At 48.0% G+C, this 21746-nt stretch overlaps 1 protein-coding gene across 43 annotated transcripts in view; it reads left to right on the forward strand.

Moving 5' to 3' along the window:
* The window catches only part of TCF7L2 (transcription factor 7 like 2), a 186109-nt gene that overhangs the window by 149902 nt on the left and 14461 nt on the right, over window positions 1-21746 (forward strand). For 22 of the 43 annotated variants that reach the window (XM_081159010.1, XM_081158970.1, XM_081158994.1 and 19 more), the window contains 5 exons: window positions 11773-11905; window positions 13912-14014; window positions 15980-16066; window positions 20700-20840; window positions 21397-21556. In XM_081159010.1, coding sequence (XP_081015136.1) covers window positions 11773-11905; window positions 13912-14014; window positions 15980-16066; window positions 20700-20840; window positions 21397-21556 — 624 coding nt within the window. The remainder of the gene's footprint in view (window positions 1-11772; window positions 11906-13911; window positions 14015-15979; window positions 16067-20699; window positions 20841-21396; window positions 21557-21746) is intronic. The other 21 variants (XM_081158990.1, XM_081159007.1, XM_081159008.1 and 18 more) reach the window with 1 other exon arrangement.

A 21746-nucleotide genomic window follows, 5' to 3' on the forward strand; every position in this document is an offset into this window, starting at 1 on the left:
GGCCCTGGATCCTATGAGAGCCCCAGGAAAAGTAAGTCGGGTTTGTGGGGTTCAGGGACTAGCCTTTGCGCGCTCTCTCTCTCTCTCTCTCCCTCTCTCTCTCTCTCTCTCTCTCTCTTTCTGGGGGATGCTCACAAAACTCAGCAGTGAGAAAGCGAGTTCGCCTTCCGACTCGCGGAATGCCAGTGAACACAGGAAGCCTGCGTCCTGCTTCCAGCGGGGTCAGTTGAGACGCGCTCAGGCACAGTCTCTTCCTCTAGAAGGAAAAGACAGCGTGTGCGTGTGGCAGGCAAGGCCCTACCAAGTGTCACTCCCGTGTCACTGTGACAAGAAAATATACTTTTCTCCTCCCTCCCCCTCTGCCATCGCAGCCCTCTCCCTAAGAAATTTGTTTTGAGGGATCTGACAATCTTGCAGATAAAGTGCCTGCCTCCCGCCTTCGGTTGATCACTTTTCCCCATGGCTGACCGTAATTTCTTAGCTACTCTTAGCGCTGGCTCTGTCCCTGCTGCCCAAGGTAACGGGTGAGGGAGGGGACTCTGCTGAGGTGCCCGAGCTGGCCGGGAAAATGGGCCTTCCCCTTCCTTCACGGATTCTGTAGTGGTACGGATTAGAAACTAGGAGTTTTTAAGTGAAGAACAATTTAAAGAAATATAATCTGCAAGCAAGTGAACTAGATTATTTGGTTTCTTTTTGTTTTGTTTTTAGGTTTTGGTTTTGGTTTTTGAGGGATGTATGTGGAGGGGGAAGAATTAACAAAATAATCGTAGGCAACGTGAGTGAGAACGCCGAGCATTCGGAGTATACCGGGGCAGAAATTTGGGAGCCATCTCCCTCTTTTAAGATGTTTTTTTCCAGCTCTTTAAGTGAAAGGAATACAGGGAGGGGAAGCTGGGAGGAAGAGAAGTGAGAAAAGCAGTAAGGGAGGAGGGAAAAAAAGCTGGCCCAGTCCCATCCTGAAGGTACAGAGAAAGTTTTTGTGAGGTGGAGAGAAAGAAAACCAAAGCTGTTATGTATCCTAGGGATGCAATTTTAGTGGGAATGGAATATTTGAGTGGGAAGGGAGGCACAGTGGCCTCCGGGCTCTCTCTCTTCCAGCAGTTGGGCAGTTGGCACCTCAATTTGAATTGCTGGGTGAGTAGTGGGGTGTGTGTGTGTGCGTGAGCGTGTGTGTGCGTGTGCGTTCATGTTCTTGTTTATGGTCTTGACCATTAAACCTCTGTGCCTTTTTTTTTTTTTTTTTTTTTAATTCAGACGCTGGGAAAGAACGAAATGAGAATAAATGGTCAACTCAAGCTGTGCCCTTTTATGATGTACTTTTCATAGCAGTTTTTGGGGGAGGGGGAGAAAGGGTTAAAAAAAGATGGGGTGGAGAGAAAGCTCGACTTTCATCACAACCTTTAACAGTTCTATAGCATCGCAGACCCAGCTCCCCAAGTGCGCGTAAGCTGGAATCTGGAAGGGGGTGGTGGGGCTGGGGGTTTCTTCTAAGAAATAAATGTTTTTTTTCTTTCACCCACCAGGGTGGGCTCCATTGGCAGAAAGAGAAGGGGAAAAAAATGACATTGCCTCATAGAAGCGCATACTTTTTCAAAGCCCAAAACAGTTTTCCTTTTTTTGAGCAATAAGGTTTTTACAGTAGCAGCTCTTGTGTAAACTGTGTATTTTGGTTTCATATTTAATGCTGACTTTCTGTGGCTCTGTCATAGGTTGTATTTATCTTCGATCTCCAAATTTAGATGCTGGCCTTTTAGGGCTACAGTCTTGCTTGTGCTGTTTGTATTTTCTAAACTTAATATGAAATGTGTTTTGGAAACCTGAGCAAGAGGCCGATGACAGCCACTGTGCTGTTCCTGATTAGGAAGACGGCCTTTCCAATACCAATCGTGGGTTTAGGATACATTGCACTCTGCTGAACTGTTGGGTCAGACCCTTTGCCACAAGCTGTAGGGGCATTTTCTTGAATTTGGAGGTGATTCCTTAATTATCTTCATTGTTATTTTTGTTGTTGAATGGCCAAACAGAAACATTTGCAGTGTTCGATCAGCTCTCAGATCCGATATCTCAGGGAAGAAGGAATGAAATATACTACAGATTATGAATTCTGATGTTTTCAAAATCATGATAAATCCTGTATTAAAACACAAAGGGATAGATTGGTTGTCTAGTCGAGCATGAAGGAATGACAGATGCAGTCTTGGTGTTCCTTTCTGGTTGCGTGTAAGTTTCTAGTTCAGTGTAGGATTGTGTAAACTGTCGAGAACTGTGGGGAGGAGACTGCAGGCTGCCACTGCAAATGGGTAAGTTGTGTTGGTGCTAATTTCCCACCCAGCACAGTTTTCCATTTTCAAGATTATGGGAAGGTTCCAGATCTTCATTTACTCAAACTGCTTGGGTTACTTAATCCTGGTCCCTCTGCTTTGGTGACTGCTAAATCTCCATTCTTGATATCTTATAGGAAGGGAGTTATTTTCGAAGGGCAAACTCCAGACTCCAGTGATACGGTTATTATGATCTCTGTATTGTCACAACAGGCTGCTGCATCAGCATTTTCTGGAAGCAACAGAGCCTGCAACCTTAGATTCTCAGGGAAACCTCCCCTTTGTGGTTTGGGGCTGGTGGGGGGCCCGGCTGAGCTATGCAATGGAATTCTTTCCTTCTGTAATACTTTGGAATGTGATGAGATCCTGACATGCCCTCCAGATTACATACTTCTGCACATATTGGAGGATTTTTAAAAAACTGAACTTTGCCTGGGTCATTCATTCCCTTGTTACCTTAAACTTCCAGCTCGTCAGCTTGCGATCAGACGGCAGCGGTAGGGTGTCTTCCTTTCCCCAGCTCAGCTCTGGGTCCTTTTTACGTGTTTTGTTTACGGGGACCGTGGGTGTCCATTGAAGGATGCTCATGTTTGGGACATGGACAGGACAAATGGAGAGAACAGTGCATTCATTCCTTCTTTGCACTGTGTGCCTTTCAAGTCTGTTTGTGTTGAATTCCTGCAGAATCCAGAGTTTGGGCATTCATGGCTTTGGGGCCACACGAACACAGTCATCCCTCCTCTCAGGTCACTTCTCTTTTAGGGAGAAATTTGCCTGCTTTCTCAAGGAAATGGTTGTTTCTTGAGCTTTTATCAGACATTATGTAGCAGGCATGACTTTCCGAAGGTTTCGATGTGAAAGTTAGGGTGTATGTGAAAAACAAAAGACATTTTGTATACAGCTGTTCGTTGTAAATAAATCAGAGAGGTGGGATCGGATTCTGTTCACTGCTTCCTTCTCGAAATCCCCAGGATGCAATAACCGTTATGTACTTTTGATTTACTCTGAATCAAAATTGGTGATTTCCTTCCCATTATTTTAGGATTCCTTAGATTTTGGGTTGTTGTGTTTGGGGTTAGGGTGGGGGGGCATGGCCTGGAAATCATTATTTTTTTAAAGTTGTTTTCGATTTGAGCTTTTGGACTTCTTTACTTGGAATAGGTTAGTTTTATTCCTGGCACTTCTGAAAGCTGCTCTCCTAGAAACAGCCATGCCCTCTTACCCAGTTCCCAGCATCCTCTGCACATCAGGACTCCGCAAGATTGTTTACGATAACACTAACCATGCCATTCCCAAGTAGGAGAGGAAGATCTTTCAGGAACTTGGAGATTGCAGATTCCTGGGAAATGTCTTAGGGGTGAAGTGGCTGGTGCTGCATCTCTGAGACCTGGTGGAGGAACTGAGACAGACAGAGAGCCCGTGGTGCTTCCACACCCCATCCCTGACGTCCCGCACGCTGCGGCTCCTGGAGGGAGGCCGGCAGGAAGCAAAGGCTGGGAACTCGCTGTCAGGGACCAGCCTGGACCCGGTGGGCCAAACTTCGGCTCACAAGTGCTTTCAAGGGTAGTGGGGGTGGGGGTGGGTGGCACAATAGGATGCTTTCTTTTTATTGGAAAATAAATGAGAACGAGTGGAAATAAATTATGTTTAATGAACTTCACTGGAGGTAATTGTTCAGGAGCCTGTGAAAGCACAGCTTTGCGGGGCCGGGCCCTGGCCAGGCTCACAAAGCCAAACAGCAGGGGCACCTCTTTACTCTCCTGGTGTAAATAGCGGGTCCCCTTCTTCCCCTTCGCACGCCCGCCCCTTCGCCCCAGCACCTCCAGGCCCAACCCACCTCTCCTTTCCTTCTTTCTGGGGATTAAGAAAAGATCATTAAGAAGAGCTGAATTTGGTCCCCTAGACCCTTAATGCTTGACAATCTGGTGTGTTACCAGCTGGGTTGTTACGTTATTGGGGGCGGGGGGACCAAGGGCCTAAGATGGTTTGAGTTAGTTCTATGTATCTGCGTGTGTGTGAGGACTTGGATGAAAATTGGCTGCACATTTATTCTCTCCCTGCCTGCCCCGTTCAAGCCTTTCCCTGCAAGCAGAATTTTAATGCCTGTGTGAGTACATGAGAAACTGTGAGTCGGCAGAATTTTGTAGTTGGCACTGAGAATCTTCTCTCTCCCCCTTGCTGCTGTCTAAATGGATTTGATTGGGGAAGGAGGAGGAGCCAGCCATTGATAATTTACAAAACACATAAGCAGCACCCCAGAGGGCCAGGCTCCCGGGGTTGCAGCCCTGGGACTTTGCAGGCTTGTGGCTCCGTGATTCCTTAGCAGCTGGGCCAAGGGATGCTGGCTGAGTGCTGAAGTTGCAGGGTGGGGATGGGGGGGGGTTCTTTTCTGCATCTCACTGCAGACCTCCTTTCTCTTAACTACCTCATTTCTCCAAGCAAAACTCAAACCCTGTGAAGCCTTCTCTTTTTTATTTATTATTTTCAACAGGCAGGGTTGTAGCTATCAATAGAAGCCTTGTCCAGGGAAACAAAGTGCCATTAGCCGGGGGCGAGGTCTCCGAGAGAGGAGTTTTGTCCAACGGTGAACGAACCCTGGGCACTGCCCTCGATGGGTCCTCACTGGCTGGGCTTCTGATAGCTGTGACTCCGGAGAGAGAGCAAATGGATGGCAGAAACTCATTGGCCAAGGGTGGGAGTGTGCCTGCCACCCTTCCCTCTGTGCACGGAGGAGGTTTGCGGGGTGCAGCAGACAGATGCTCACCTGATACGTTGGGGTGGGACTGAATCCAGGTTGCTGTGTGTGTCTCCTTGAGGTGGAGGTAGATCAGACAGCTGAAGTGGTTGTTAATTGTTGGGGTAATGGGTTGTTGAAGTAGGAGGCTTACCTTCCTTGACCGTTCCTACACTCTCTGGCATGTCGTCTGAAATAAAAAAAAGGTACGATTTGAGTCATCAAGGGGTTGTTAATGAGTAAGAAGCAGCCCCTCGTTCACCCCAGCCCTCCCTTTCCAGCTCTCCCAGCACTCCATGGCTCCAGTGACGTGTGACATTTGTTAACGTGTTGCTGGTCGCCATTGGCCTGGGTGCAGCCATAGTAAGTGGCATCTGAAAAGTGCATGGGAAATGAGCTATAAAGCCATTTTTTTATATAAACCCAGAGTGAACAGTGTCCCTTCCTGGTAACCTAAGACCACTGAAGACCTTCCCCATCCACCCCGGGAAGGGGAGAGGCTGACAAATGCTCCTCTGTGCTGCTTTTGTTTTATTGTGCTGGGCTCGTAAAGGCACTTTCTGGCCCCATTTTTTTCCTGCAGAAAGGGCGAGCAATAGGGGAGCATTGAAGAGGAGGGCCGGCCGAGAGGCCAGGGCGAGCAATGGCTCTATTTGTTTCCAGCGTCCGTTGATTAATAGGTTGCGAGGTGAATGGCGAGCTTTCATTCCCTTTGGGTTCCCCACAGTTAGAGAAGGTTGAGGGGTTGGGGTTAGAGGAGGGCTAGCAGGGGGATCTAGAGTGCCTGACTCCGTCTTCCACTTGCCAGCTTCTAAATCACGAGCAGCGTTCAGACGGGTGTGTGGGCCCTTGGCAACGAGGGTGGCACGGTCAGGATGCAGAACGCCATGCTTGAGGGTTCTTGAGAGGTCAAAGGTCAGCCACAGGGGCACCCCCTCCATACCCCCCCTCCCCCCGCAATTGGATGAATACTTTGGGTGGGAAGGCTTTGTGCTCTTTGAGGGCCGGTAAAGGACGCTTTCTGTATAACTTAACTGTTATAGAATAGCTCGAAACCCGTAGAGCTTAATGAGCAGAACCGGAGAAGGCGTTGCTTTGGGTGGCAGCCGTTTCTCCATGTAGAAAGCAGAAAGCCCTAATGATGAGAAGGCAGGCGAGGATTGGGGTTCCTTTTAAAGAGAGATTGTTTACTCCATTTTAATGGGTTCAGTTTTGGATCTGACTTTCTTTTTAGTTTCTAGTCAGCTGGAACTGACCACATAGGATGTGTTTCTATCCCAGAATCCTGCTGGGCCCTGTAGTTGCTCATCTGTATCGGAGAAGCAGAAACATCTCATTACGTGTCTTGACACCCCTGCCTCCCATAACCAGCCACATGCTGTAGACACCCCTTGTAAAAGTACTTGGAGCCCTGTGGCAAGGGTGTCCTGGCTGAGGCAGGGAACCTGGAGCCAGTGCTAATTTGGGGTGTTTGGGTAGGGGTGGGGTACAGGAGACATTGTTTGCTGAAACTGGTCTAGGTTCCAGAGGTAGGTGGGTGGGGGTTTGGGGACAGTTCCCGTTGTGAGTCCAGAAGCATCTGCATCCAGCCAGTAGGGAAGATTAGCCCAGACTGAGCTCACAGGGTGCAGCTCACTCCAGCTCATCAATGAACCCCATCCCGATGCTAGTCTCTGCAGCCCGGTAGGGGTGGTAGAGTCAGGCAGGTGAGCGCGCGAGGCCTGGAAACGCCTCCCGAGGCCTGTGACTCCTGGCAGATTTCCTCACCTGCTGTGTGGAATTAATAACAAATGCCAGCTACTTCATAGGTTTACTGTGAGGGCTTAATAGACTAGAGTGTGTCACACCCAGCACAGAGGTGGGTACAGAGCCCAGGCTCCAGAATGGGGCAGGGGAGCTGTGCTGGTGCTGACTGGGTGGCTTCAGGAACAGCGCCTGGTCAGTGCTCGTCTCTCCCCTGACTTCCCTTCAAATCACCTAGACAGGTTCTAGGAGGTTCTATGGGCGAGTTTCAGGTGCTGATGGTCCGGACGCGTGTGGGCAGCTGTGAGTGACCCCCTGAGCTTGTGTGGAATATTTCGTGAAGGTCTGCTGTTTTTGTGGCTCAGGGATGATGTTCATCATGTTCTTTAAGGGTTAAATACCAGTAACTCAGGCTCTCCAGGTAGCTTCTGTGACCGCCACCACCATCACCTTGAATGTTGTTAGTGAGCCATCACTGGAGGTCAGGATTTTGTCCCTCCAGGTAGTTTTGAAGCCACATTCAATATTTACATCGAGCAGTTACCTGAAAGGCACCTGGTTTTATGTTGCAGGTGTTTACCTTAAACACTGGGGTCTGTCTGTAAAAAGATAAACTAAAAGGGGGAGGAGATACTGTTTCAAAGTGTTTGTCCCACTGACCCTCCGAGCATCGATTGTCAATTTAGTCTAGATTTTCTGGGTGCATTTCTGGAGGGTTATCTATGCCCCTCCCCCAAGACAGGTACTTCTTACATCTGAATTATCTTAAGGCGATGTAGTTTGGAACCCAGTTCTTAAAGACCTGTTTTAAAGTGGAAGTCGTTTGAAGAGAAGGTGTTAAGTCTAGGGAGCATGTCCTATTTGGGTGGTTGTGGGTTTCATTTCTACCAGCTCTGACTTCAAGGCCCTCACCCTGGTTCTGCAAAGATCTTGGTCATCTTGAACTGTTTATTTAACCTTCAACTCTTCTGTTGACACTCTTATTTATTAGCATAATAAAGTGACTTTTTTCCAAAAGAGATTATAAATATATTTTTTAATTAAATAGCACATTTTTAAGAAGGGCATGCCCCTGAGGAAGGGTGGCTACAACACTTCCATACACTCTTGCCCCATATTCAGCATCCTTACCTTTGCAGTAGGCACCACTGTCTGTGGCTGCGTTTCCCCCATGAATTTAGTGAGAAGAGACGAGAGGGGCAGCAAACCTCATCTTCATCGTGTGCTTATTATTACTATTCATGGGATGGTATTTTCCAGAACTTCCTTTGCACCCCATGTGTAGCTCTGTGCCAGGCACTGTGCTAAGCACCATACAAGCATCATCTCTTAACTTCTTACAACAACCCTGTGAAGTAGACACAGTTCTCATCTGGAATTCACAGAGATAGACAGAAAAGCCTGGGAGAGATTACATAGCTAATCTGGTGTAGAATTTAAACCTGGGCTTCCTTCAATTCATGGATTTCCCCTTGGTCACCATGGGCATGCAGTGGGCTCTAAAACCATTTACAGTCCCGTGATAACAAGGTATGAGACTGGATGGTTTCTGAAGGCCCCCAGCTCTGTGCTATGGTTCTGCATAGACTCCGTGTGGAGAGCACTGCCACTGGCTGAGATGGATCTGTGAGGTGGGCTCTGTTTTCTCTTCTTGTAATGCAGTTGCAATTTGATGGTTCTTAAGCAATTTATGAGATTGTGCTCATCTCACAGGCTGGGCAAGACAGGGGACACAGAGTTCTAGAAGACACAGTCCTTGTACTTAAGGAACTTAAGAGAGGCACATACGTCACCCCAACAATGGATGTAATGCAACATACGAAGAAAAGACTGTGGGGTTCTGAGGCCAGAGAGATGTGGGCATTTTTGAGAAGAGCATCCTCCTGTTGTAAAAGTCATCCAGGTGCAGGCAGGTCTAAAGGGAGCAGCAGTTAGACCCTGGGTTTTGCATCTATGAGGGACCACGTTCCTGCTTTGCCTGGGAACCCATCAACCTGGAGAGACTTGTGGCCACAGTGTTTCACAGTGACCGGCCTGGCAGGCAGTTATGGTCAGTAAAGAGAACCAGGTCTGTTTTCCCTCGGAAAGGCCCAGTTAAAACTTCAAATCCCCTTCACTCCCCCCGTGCTATAGAGTTTTGACTGAACAGGAAAAAAGCAGTTGGCGAGGTTCAGGTGCGCAAAGTAATACGAGGGTGAGGGCAGCCAGGACAGGTGCTCAACTTTCGTTGGGATCCCCCTCATACATGTATCTAAGAGAAAGGGAGAATTAATTTTTAAATCATGGCATATCCCCAAATCACTCCACTGTTGCCCAGATGCTGTCTTCGTTCTTTGCAGGACAAGCAGAGAAAGGTTTCCCCCTCATTTCCTGTTAGTGAAAGACAGTTGTGGAATTGGCACTTTTGTACCGCAGACAAAACACCATACCATTGCCAGTTTCTCCCTAACAACAATAACAGTAACAATAAATCACCCTTCTTTAGCTTACCTTGTGGGAAGGCTTGTGCTAAGCCCTTCCACGGATTCTCTTATAGACTAGGACTTGATTGGTTAGGACTCAGGTCTCATGGCCTTTGTGCTTGTCTGTGCCTGTGTGGCTCTCTGGTCAAGGGATCCTGGTTGACCAGGAAAGCCACAGATGACACAGTCGGCGGACCCAAGATGCCTGGCTCCTTGGTCCAGACCTACCAACTCAGGTCCATACTGAAAGATCTGGAATCAGGGATCTGAATTTGTGATCAACATCCTGAGAGATGCTTGACTTGATAGGGTTGAGAATTGCAAATTTCACTGCCCACTCCCAGCCCTTGTACCCCACTCGTGGGTTTTTACACTCGCTTCCTTCTGTTGTGCACAGCGGTCCATTCCCTGGACACCCTTCAGCCCTCAGTGACCATCTTCCTTTCCCTCCTGGGCTATCTGTGGTTCTTCCTTCTGGCCCCACAGTTTTCCTGCACTTATTTTAAACTGTCTGGGACTGGTCTGTTTCCTTTCATTTCAGGTGTGGATCTTTCCAAGCAAAGGGAAAACTTCTGGAAGGCAGCAAGTCACTTTCCTTTCCTCTTAATGGTCTTCAGTCCATGTGACCATGTCTGTCCCTTTCTCTCCCTCCCTCTCACTTGTCCTTTCCCTCTCCACCCCAGCACACAGTGGGAACTTACCTGTCGGTTACTTTTCAAGCTGTCCTAAACAGCAGTGGTCCCTAAAGGAATCCTCCTTGCACGTCCATGGGCCTCGGGGCAGTGACCTCTCACTCTGCTGGCTTTGGCCTGTCCGCACCTTCAGGGCTGCCTACAAAGGATGTGTCACTGGCTTCCAAAGCTCCCTCTGCTTGGTGTTTTTAATTTCAGTGCTTTGATTGCAAACTGATAACTCACAATGCAAGGCTCTTGTGAGCAGCCAGCCAGCCCCTTTCTCCCAAAGTGTCCATTGTTTATAGGCATCGTTAAGCCAGGCTGCTGGACATGTGTGTTGAACTTTTTTTCTGTAGATATATATTTTTTTCCTGGAGCATCAAGAAGGTCATATTTTTCTTTCCAAACATCCTCATGAAAAAGTGAGAAGCACCTTTCAAAGATGCCTTCCCCACAATTAACTGTGGTAGGAAATACTCTTTCCTCACTTATTTTAAAAAAGGGGGGGTGAGAAACGGATGGGGAACTAACTGCTTGGTGGTCCCTGATCTCGAGGCGCCAGTGAGCAGCACGAGAACCTCACTTCTCTTCTTTGAATGCAGTTCCTTTCCTTGATGTTAATGCAAGTTGTGCCTTCCTAAAAGTAATAAAAGGAAATGAAGACACGTTCTGAAATGAAACCTGACTCTAATCCATTCATCATCTAATACTAGCCTCTTTATCTTCCCTGGTACCTAATCTGGTTAAATGTCCCTGTTGTAGGATTTTAGTGAAAATCCTCTATTGGGAATAGGGTTTTTTGCAATTGGATTACTCTCAGTAAATGGCCCAGTAGTTCGCTTGTTTCAGCTTAATTTTTTCTTTGTGATCTTGCTGGGCTAAGTGGTAGCATCGCGTAGTGGGGGGGGGGGGGGCGCTGAGAGTGGGGGAGGTGGGGGAAGGAGAAGAGAATAATTTGGGGGGGCCTGGTCATGGCAGCTAGAAGAATCTTAAAAATGCTTTTCTTTTTTCCCCCAGCTTCTCTCCTCCTATCCATCCTTCCCAAACATAAAAGTGCCCGTCCTTTGGTTTTCTAGGACTGCTCATTTCTAAGACGAATACCTTTTATTAGCCCAATTCATCATCATCCAGTTAATTTATTAGATTTCCCTGATGACTTCCTAATGAAATTCCTAATGAATCAGGCTGATGTAATCTGCATAAAATATTCAGGTGCTTGCCTGGCAGTTTAGAGCTTTCTGATAAAGTTCACACTCCCAGCTAGGCCAGGAGTGGGCTTTTCATCCATGCTTTCTGCAAAGAATTACTGTGTGCCCGCTGCCCGCTGGTTCGAAGGGGCAGGGAGGGGTCGGGAAGGGGGGGAGGCCGGGGCGGGGGGTCGGGATTTGGGCCCTGCTGGGGTTTCTTGTAACTGAAGGTTTTCTTAGCTAGTCCCCTTCGATGCCTGCCTGCCTCCAGAAGGTCCCTCTGGTGGGGCCCTGGGGCAGGAGATCCCCCCACATGTAGGAACGCAGGATGCCCGGGAGATTAGGTGCCCACTTCCGATTTGCCTGCCCATGGGAAAAGTGCAAACTCTTGGGCTCCATGATGGGGTGGTGGTGGCGGAGGTATTTTAAAAGCCAAGCTCAGTGGGGAGGTAAAACCGAAGTGTACCTACCCAGAGAGCTGTCTCACAACTGTCTGTCATCTGTCACACATGGATGGGGCCAGGGCTGCGGGCGGAACTGAGTGCATCTGATAAAGTCCAGGTGGGAGGGTGTGGGCCAGGGAGCCCCCGGGCCTTATGCTGCTGGGGCCCCGGCCTGATGGTGCCTCTCTCTGTTCCTCTCCTCCCACAGTCGAACAAAGTGCCCGTGGTGCAGCACCCTCACCATGTCCACCCTCTCACGCCTCTTATCACGTACAGCAACGAACACTTCACCCCCGGAAACCCGCCTCCACACTTACCAGCCGACGTAGACCCCAAAACAGGTATGGTCGTGTGCTCAAGAGGGCACCTGGTCCTGGGGCCACCAGAGGAACTGCTTGGGAGGGGTGGGGGCGACTGGCAGGGGACTGTGGGGAGGGGCTCCTGTTCCTCCCTGAGGGGTTGAAAAGGAAGGCTTGGAGGTAATAATCATTCTGGAGACATGTCATGGGCTCCTCCTGAGCTCCTTGGGAGTGCAAGAGCCCTGATGCCATGGCTCCCTGAAGCCCTGGTGCCCCTGGTGGCTAAGGGACTCCAGTCACCTGATGATGACTTTTTGGTGCAGCCTCAAGAAGCCACATTGCTGGGCTCTGCATCCTCTGTGCTAGTTTATTTGGGTTCTTCCTTCCCTGTGATAGCTTGGGTGTTATCATGCCCATTTTACAGATGTGAAAACTGAACCCCAGGGTTTCTTCATTGCATCGTACAACAACCGATAGGATCTCAGGCAGGAGTTTCATCTTATCCTTCAGCCCGTTCCCTCCTTTCCACCCCTTTTTCCCAAAGGGGAAAGAGAGAACCTACAAGATTTAAAGTGAGCAGATAGCCAGAGCTCACGGTGGGGTGGTCTTGGGAGGAAGCTAAGGCCAGGGTGAATCTTGCTGGCTGAGGTTTCTCTTCCCAGCTAGTTAATTAGAAGGATGGATTTAAAATGGGTATTTGTGGCACTTTGTCAGAGGGAATTGTTTGGTGCTGGGCAGAGGTAGACGGCCTGTTAGGCGGCCTTCGCTGCCCCTGAATGAAGCCACACATTAGCTGGTTTCCACCAGGCTCTGAGCCCCCTTTGTGCTGGTGGGGGCCGAGCCTGGCTGCATGGCTAGAGGAGGCCGCCAGCCGCCCGGGCTCCGGGGTGAATGGCAGCATCAACGTCTCATTTAAATAATGGCAGTACAGGGAATAGCTTTTAAATGGTTATCGTAAAACATATGATTAACGTCTGCGGACTGTTTACTTTTCCTCTGCGAACATTCTTTCAAGTGTGCGAATGGCTTGGTGTAGGGTCCAAGCCTGGCTAATCTGTTTGGTTTTTGTAATAGAGAGAAAGCAAGGTCTGCATGAAAGTGTCACCCAGGGAGACTTAATTTACAGATTAAAAGCTTCCTGAATGAATTTAAAAAAAAGAAAAGAAATAGTTTTCATCCACGAACACGCAGTCCTCATTCCCTTCAATACCGTTTGAATTCTGTGGCATTGTTCCTGGGCTCCTCACGTCGGCTGCGAGATCAGCTCCTCAGTGTCAGAATCCTGCCGGTGCTCTTGCTTCCTCAGAAAGGATGGCGGGAGCTGTGCCGTGGCGTGCGGACGTGCTCCCGCGGCATGCACCTGCGGGTCAGGCCCGCAGCACCCGGCCGGCAGGCGGGGCTCCCTCCCCCGGTGACTGTCCTTTAGAGGATCCATGTCTAGCGTTGAGTGCGCCAGGTCTCCAGCGTCTCCCTGCCCGTTCAGTTCAGGGTTTCCCCTTGAGTAAGATGCCAGGCATTTGGTGAGTTCCCCCTCCAGCTCATCTTCTAGGCGTGGGTGGAGACATTCTAGAGGAGTTAACTTTTTTGAAAGTAAGTCAAAAGCTGTAACTCAAAAAGTATGTCAGAAACCAGAGTCATCTAGGTACGTCATTAGAACTAAAGGGAGTGAAGGGGGACAAGTCGTGAGGGCAAAAGGAATTAGTATTACTTGATCACCTACTATGTGTCACACCTTTTAGATTAAAAAAAAATTTAAAGCACACCAATCACACGGGACAGAAATACCCAAGATGGCATTTCTGAGTCTGTCTGCATTTACCTGTTGTATCGATCCATCTAGGATGAGCTACACCAACTTTCAAACTGGGGTAGAGGGACAATGAGAGGAAACTCACCAACAACTCTTATGCTTATAATCACGAAAACAACCTCATGCTGGGATTACAAAGGAGGTTGCCTCCCTTTGCTCTTTTCCTATCCCCATCTCTTGATAGTTTCCCTTCCCTTCTCTCCCTCCTTTGTCCCTGAAATGCTGTTTCTTCCCCCAGGAATCCCACGGCCTCCGCACCCTCCAGACATATCTCCGTATTACCCGCTCTCGCCCGGCACCGTAGGACAAATCCCCCATCCGCTAGGATGGTTAGTACCACAGTAAGGAGTTCCATTTTTTAATTTCCTTTTTGTTTCTTACATGGGCATGCTTATCATTTTTTCTGTGCACGTGTGTGTGTGTGTTAGAAGACAAGGTTGGTGAGGGAGGGCAGTGGGGGCGTGGGAAGGTGCCCGCTGAGATGCCCTGTGGGAGAGAGGGCAGGTCCATAGCCATTTGATGGGTTACGTGGACATTAGCATTCTGAACCCATGGTCCCAAAGGCTCTAGGTTCGTCTCTGTGGGCAAAGGTGTCCTTCAGGTGCTTTGGGAATCGCAGAAGGCGCCGAGGGCTTCTGCCCAACGAAGCTGGCCATGGCTCTTTCTGCTGGTGGCAGCCCAAACCGGAGCCCTGTCATTGGGTTAAGGCAGCAGCAAGTGGCAACAGGCACAACCCAATTTTGAAATCTAAGGGTGCGGGTGGGGGTTATACTGTCACTGCCCCTCAACCCCCAGCACCACCGTGACCGTGACTCAGGGTTCACACCGACTGTGCGGAAGGTTTTGTCTCGTGAGACGCTCCGTGTTATTTAACCAGCACCTCTCTTGAGATTCTGCATGTTAAGTGCTTTCCCTAATTATGAGGGGTGGGGCGGGCCAGCTAGAGTCTCCCTCCAGCTGTGGGGCCGCCCGATGTCAGCCACAGCTCCCCACGGTGCCCAGATCATCAAACTGCCGTTTACAAACTGTCTTCCTATCCCCCTTCTTGCTTTTACAGTACCCACCCATCAACCTTCCTCAGACAGCTTTAAAAAGTGTTTTTAAATCAGAGTAGAAAGACCTTTGATGCATAAGCATACTGTGTGTGTGTGTGTGTGTGTGTGTGTGCATGAAATGTGTGTTTTGTGATTACGTGTTTCTGTGTATATCTCTCTGCATGTTTATGTGATGTGCATGTGATCCCTACTGTGTTAAAACACAGAACAATTTGTTCACTCATAACAAGAATAAATCGTGGTAAAACGTTCAGCGTTGGGTCTTGGGAAGACAGCTCTTCATGACCTTAAAGAAGATATAATTTTGGAGTGGTTTCCCACTCCTCACCCCCAGTCTACCCTTATTTTTCAAGTTGAACAGATTCTACAGTTTTTGAAAAACAGCTTGTATTATGCAGTAGCTACACGAAGTACCAGCCCCGAGTGTAGTTTCCGTTTATTGCCCTCTCCTTAATTTGTTCGGGAGGGTGGACGGTTGTGAGCCGTCGCCCCGCTTCTTGTTCAGTGGATGGGCCACTCCTCCGATGGTCCTCAGTCGTCACTCGCCCGGTTCAGCTGATGGGAAGATACTTGAAGGCTAGATGAAAAGGAGTAGCCAGCTCAGACAGTCCTCTGTCAGAAAAAGTTGTGTGTCTTTCATGAGGATGCTATTTTGCATGTTGCTGTATTTTTTAATTATTGTAATGAGGTGTGATTGTCTATTGGTTACCCACAATTCTTCTTGGGGACTCTCCCCCCCGGTAACTCTTGTCAACACTTGTTAATTTGACAAAAGGCTACAAATTAAGCTCTGTTAATTTAATGTTTTCTCACCGAGATCTAAATACCGAAAGAGGCCCAAAGCGCAACTGAAGTCCTTTGATTCACTGTACTTTATTTTGGTATAAATTTACATTCATTATTGTTTTCCTTTGGATGTGTAGCCCTCAATTAGTGTGATGGCTCCATTAAAGCAAGCGAGACTTCGCCTTTAATTATTACAACAAAACACCTAGTTTCAGCTTGGGGAGAGGGTCTCTATTGACATAAGCAGAGGTTATAAAATTTAATTAGCCATTCCTATCAGATTTATGGCATTCAAATTGTTCTGTGTTTCTTCCCTTTGATCCTTCCTGTACAATCCCCAAGATTTTTGTTCTGATCAAATGAGAATAAAGCTTACTGTGCAGAGAGCTTCTCCTTTCTCCTCGTTTCCTTTCCCCACCCCCACCCTTGGTGGCACTCTCTCACTCTGTACCCCCCTCTTTGTAGGCAAGGTCAGCCAGTGTACCCAATCACGACAGGAGGATTCCGCCACCCCTACCCCACAGCTCTGACTGTCAACGCTTCCATGTCCAGGTGAGTGCCCAGAACGGTGGCCTTCCCCCAAGGCCATGGGTGACTTCTCAGAGAGTTGTCTACGTTGCTACCAGGCCACCCAGGGCCTGCTGCAGCTTGAGGTTCTGATGGTATAAGACCCATCTAGAGTTAGGCTTTCCTCCTAGGAAATACTGAAAAATTATCCTGAACTTCTCAAGTGAGTGATAGAGAAATTTCGAGGTCACATGTTTGAGTCAGTCAGTTGAACACTTTTTTGTTTTGTTTTGTTTATAAGAGTTTAAGAAGGCAGGAAGAAGTAGTTAGAACATGCAGAGCTTTTTTGAAGCTCTTTCTCCGTTGCCCTATACTGGTGAGGAAGGAAAGGGTGGAGGTAATTTTACTATTAAGGTGAGTCACACATGGGATTTTAAGTTTTCTAGTAGCCAAATTTAACAAGCAGTTATAAAAAGCAGGTGAAATTATTTTTAATATATTTTATTCAGCCCAGTATAGTCAAATACTATCATTCTAACCTGTTAATCCCTGTAAAGCAACTGTGAATGAGATTTTACATTGTTTTTTGTACTTAGTTGTTGAAATCTGATGTGTATTTTCTACTTACAATACATCTCAGGGTGAACTGACCATATTTTAAGTCCTCAGTAGCCGCGTGTGGCTGGTGGCTACTGCATTGACCTGCTCAGCTTTGAATCTTTGAAAGTTAAAAACACACACCATGTGTGTGTAAGCATTCATGTATCTTTAAGCGTATAAATACATGTACAGCATGTACACACATACCCGCATGTGTGTACCTAAGTCTTTCTAATCCCATGCTCCCCTTTTCTTCCCTCTGAATAATTCTGGCTAATTTCTCAGTGACTGCTAGTTTATTTACAAACTGGTTGGCAGCAGTCTGTTTAAGTAGTCACTAATTGCTCCTAATGATAGTTTTATTTTCTGTTCATCTGATTTTCAGTCAAGTTAATTAAATCGGTGGAGGTTTAGACTTTCCTGATGGGCTGCAACAACTAATCCATTTTGATGATGGCACATAATTCAATTAGCATACATTACACGGCCAAGATGCCGACCCCAGCCTCTTCCCCCAATCTCTGTAGCCAACACGGGAACCCAGGGCCAGAGGGAGGGCTGGAAAGACAGGCCAAGATGCCTCTTTCCCTACGTACAAGAACAGCGATTTGTGTGAGGGAAAGAGGAAGAATCGCATGCGCTGGGAAAAACCAACTGTGGCGTGTCCTACGTCTGTAACTAAGCCGTGGATATCAGGCAGTTAGCAAGCCCCGTCTCCCACGTGTGATCAGTCATGTCGGTTCCCAGAGCCACCCCAGCGTGGGTCAGGCAGGAGGATCCTCTTGTGTTCCCTTCTCCAGCGAGAAGAGGAAGAATGCGCTCGTTCAGTAATGTCATCACGGCCTCGCAAAGCCCGGGAACGAATGGGGAGCCTCCCAGGAGAAATGCTGCTTCTGCAGCTCAGGACCCGCAGCTCGACCTCCCTCCCTCCATCCGGCATTTATATAATGCACCTGATTGTTCTTTATGTTTGTTTACTCGGTGCATTCCAGGGGTTAAAAGCAGCGAAGTAATCGCAGGATAGGAATTGGGGTTAAGCTTATCGATTGAATTATCATTAGGAGGTTAGTGGATGATTTATTGGTGGGCAGAGGGGGGTGGAGGAGAGGAAGGGAAGGGTGGGAGGAAAGGTTGGGCTCCGGGTGCAGGGGGGAGACGGCGATTCCCCAGGTAGGCCTTATGAAAGGTGGCTAGTTAAAAAGCGTATACAGCAAATTAAATACATTATTGTGGTAATGGGGCGACAGAAGTATAGGTCTATTATACTTATGGCAGTTATAGGAAATGTAGGCAGCTTGCCCTGTTCCAGAACACCCTTTGATATTCATTCTATTCAGCAGCGGGGCCAGGACTTCTCAGAATTAAGTGATGGGTCATTATACTTTAAACACCATGGAGAAGCCTAGATTGGCAATTAAACAGCTCTTGCTGACACTCACTTGTGCCACCCTGTGACCCCCTTTAGATTGAGATGTTGGAGCTCCGGGCCCTCAGCCTGCTAAATTGGCGCAGGGCTCTTCTCCTGACGAGAGCGGGCTCTGAAATCCGCCGACTTCAAAGGGAGAGAGATCATGTATAAACCATAATGTGGGTGCACCGTGGCTCACAAAAAATAAGGCAGGAAGAGATGAAATGTTACAAGTGCAAGGGGGAAAATGAGAGGATAATGACAAACCTAATGCAACTCAAAGCCGGATTGTTGCACAGGAAAGTGCATCCTACTGCTTGTGCATAAAATCAAGGCCGGCAGATGACATCCAGTTAACAGAAACGTGTCAACAGTGAAGGAAAGTGAGAGTGAGTAGGAGAGAAGCCCCTGAGACAGCCAGAAACAAAAATTAGTTGTCCTTAACAAGTTAAGATTCTGGCTTGGAGCCATAAAAGCAGACGGGGGCATATAATGAGCTGCTTAGAATTTTTAGGGTGTTTATTGCATTTCATGAAACAGTTGTCTGTAGAAAGGAATTTCTTAAGGAAAGTATGCATAGAGCCCCCCCCTACACACACACATACTCTGTCTCTACTGTACATCTTTCAGACATATGAGGATGTGTGTAGATGTTTGAACTTGGAAGAGTTCGTTCTTCATGGCTCAGTGGAAATTTTTCACCGGCCCAGAATGTACGAAAACTGTGGTGTCTCCCTCTGGTATTTGGTACACATACGTTTTTATCTTGCGCTCTCTCTCTCTCTCATAGGGTGCTTCCTTTTCTTTCTTCTTTTCTGTTTTAAGCCCTAAAAGGACTCGCATGATTTTTATGAACCATGGCATTCATACCAAACTGCGGCACTGGCCGACATTAGTAAAGGCAGAGGCGGGAGAGGGCCACGTGGGAGTGGGATTTCTGAGTCGCGCGTCCGCTGTGACTGGGCCCCTGCCAAAGACCCCTGCACTGCGCACTGCTATTTTCTCTGTTGCTCTGGGCAGATTCAGTTAGCACTTTAATTTTTCATCATTTTTCAGCTTTACATGTGCTACATCATTTTGTATGGAAATTACTTTCATCTTCCAATCTACCTATGGAAAGAGCCTTGTAAATAAATGTAGAGTCGTTTTGAAAAACTGGTATGATAAACCCTCGTTAGCACCACCTCCCACCAGAATCGGCTTCCTGAAGAGTAGGTTGTCATCCCTGGATGACGCGCGGGACTGTTTTGGTTTGGATTTATTGAGAAAGCCACAGTTGCTCGATCTGGGTCCCCCTCGCCCTCTGCTCACCTGCATAACCGTGGCAAGTGGGAGCCCAAAGTCGGCTGTTTTGTTTTCTTTCCAGGTTCTGCCCTTTTCGCCCCTTGCCCTGCCTTTCTCTACAGTAGTCTGCAGCAGGTCCTCAAGTAACATCTTTTCTTTAAATTTCTTTTCTTCATTGTGCTATAACATTGATGAGATGCCATGGTAACCTCACTCTTACTTATATCAATCAGCCTGCGGTAAAATTGGTTTTGCTATATGTGGTTTTAGTTAAGTCTCAGAAGCTATCGATGATTTTGAGGACTGACCACATGTTCCTGTAGGAAGGGTGTTGTTGTGACCCAGTACAGGTGACAGTGACACCACACATACCAGAAAACGTGAAAGCTGTTTGTCTGATCCGGTTGTCAGTGTGCAGTTTGGGCCAAGAGTATTTTGAAATTAGCTCTTTATGTCCCGGCTAGTTTGCATGGTTGGGAAATGCCAATTCAGGGCGTAAACTGTTTCCAAGGACTTCTCCTGAAAATAAACAGCATTAGAGGAGACAACACAAACCTTATTATCTTTATTTACACTTTCGGTAACCATTCAGAAGGTTAATGCACGGGCAGGGCAGTGTCTTAAGTAAAAGTAATTTAGGAATCCTAGAAATTTGGAGAAGGAAACAGCCTACAAATCAGAATTCAAAGCTGTATCTGTGTGTGCAGAATAGTGCTTTTTGTTTTTGCATCTTTCCATGAGAAGATGCAAACTTACTGAAAATGTGACTTATGGTGACAACCAAATAGGAATATTTGGAACTTTCTCCATCTTTCTGCCTCACTGTCTCCCATTCCTGTCAAAACGATGGGGGCACAGCAGCAAAAGAAAAACAAAAATTGCATTGCACTCCCATCAACAGAATGAGGCCTAATGAGGCCTGTGCAGCATTGTCAGAAACGTGTGTATACGTCAGCCACATTAATATTTTATTTAGCTGTCAATATGCAACAAAAGACTTCACCTTTCATTCTGGTGCCGATTAGGACTTAGGAAATTGTCTCCTTAGATGCCACTAATAACACCTCAAAAAACACTTGGATGTGTGATCTCCAACAGGTCATTCAAGCCTACTTGCCGCCCAAGTACATCAGTTAAATTTGTCTTTTGCTAAAGATGTTAAAAATCATAACGTCTCCTGTCAGTAACCGTAATGAAGGGGAAGATTGGCTTTAATGACATTATGAGAATCGTTATGTTTAATTTATCGCTAATTAATGCTGACGGGTTTCATATGCCTTGTGTTGCTTTCATGTAGGTGTTACGTGCTTTTTGCTTTTTTCATTTTTTTATTGTGTGTACACATCCCTCCCCATTCATTCATTTTGATTCTGACGATTTACACAGCTTTCTGTCTTCTAGGTTCCCTCCCCATATGGTCCCACCACATCACACTCTCCATACGACCGGCATCCCCCACCCGGCCATCGTCACGCCAACAGTCAAACAGGAATCCTCCCAGAGTGACGTCGGCTCCCTCCACAGCTCGTGAGTGTCGCTCTTCCGATCCCTTTCTCCTTTGCCACTGCGCTGAGCCTGTGGCTGCTGGCAAGTGGCTCCTGGGTGGCGGTTCTGTCCAGGGCTGGCGTGCTGTGTGCGATTCCAGCAGGTGCCCAGCTCGCGTGGGTTCCGGACTCTTAGAAACAGGGAGGACATGCCCGGGATGGCGTAGAAGATGACTCCTTTTGTGTACGTGGCTGGACTGGGATTTGCAGCCATGTCCCTGTCCCTAACCCTGTCACTGGGCCTTTGGAGCTCTGTCCTGTAAGCACGAGGTGCCGCCAGGTGGAGGCGGCCACAGGTGCTTTCCCCTCAGCCCGGGACAGCTGTGTGTGTGAAACTCGAGGACGAGATTACAGAAGCCCCCTGTCCCCAGCCGTGTCTGTGGCATTTGCCAGGGCGGGGAGGCCCAGAAGCGGGAGCGCGCTTTTCCCTCGGAGCTGCCGGGTTTGGGCGTTGAACCCCCGGGGGGCTCTGTGCCGTGCGCGACGTTGGACCTGCTGTGGTTCATTGGGTTGTGCGTGTCTGTTTTATCTGCATCCAGAAAGCATCAGGACTCCAAAAAGGAAGAAGAAAAGAAGAAGCCCCACATAAAGAAGCCTCTTAACGCGTTCATGTTGTATATGAAGGAAATGAGAGCAAAGGTGGTCGCCGAGTGCACGTTGAAAGAGAGCGCGGCCATCAACCAGATCCTGGGTCGGAGGGTAGGTGGCTCCCCCCGGGAGGAGAGGGGCAGTGGACCAGGAGACAGCAGGTGGGGTGACCAGGTGTCCCCATCCCCATTTGCTTGGACGGTCCTTTCCTTCAGCCACACTGTGACTCCTTCAGTGGCCTCCCTACAGTCAGGCCAGTCGCTCCACATTCAAATGACATTCAGAACAGCCACAGCCCTGA

Source organism: Miniopterus schreibersii (assembly GCF_964146895.1).
Source record: "Miniopterus schreibersii genome assembly, chromosome: 14".
In the NCBI taxonomy this organism is placed as follows: Eukaryota; Metazoa; Chordata; class Mammalia; order Chiroptera; family Miniopteridae; genus Miniopterus; species Miniopterus schreibersii.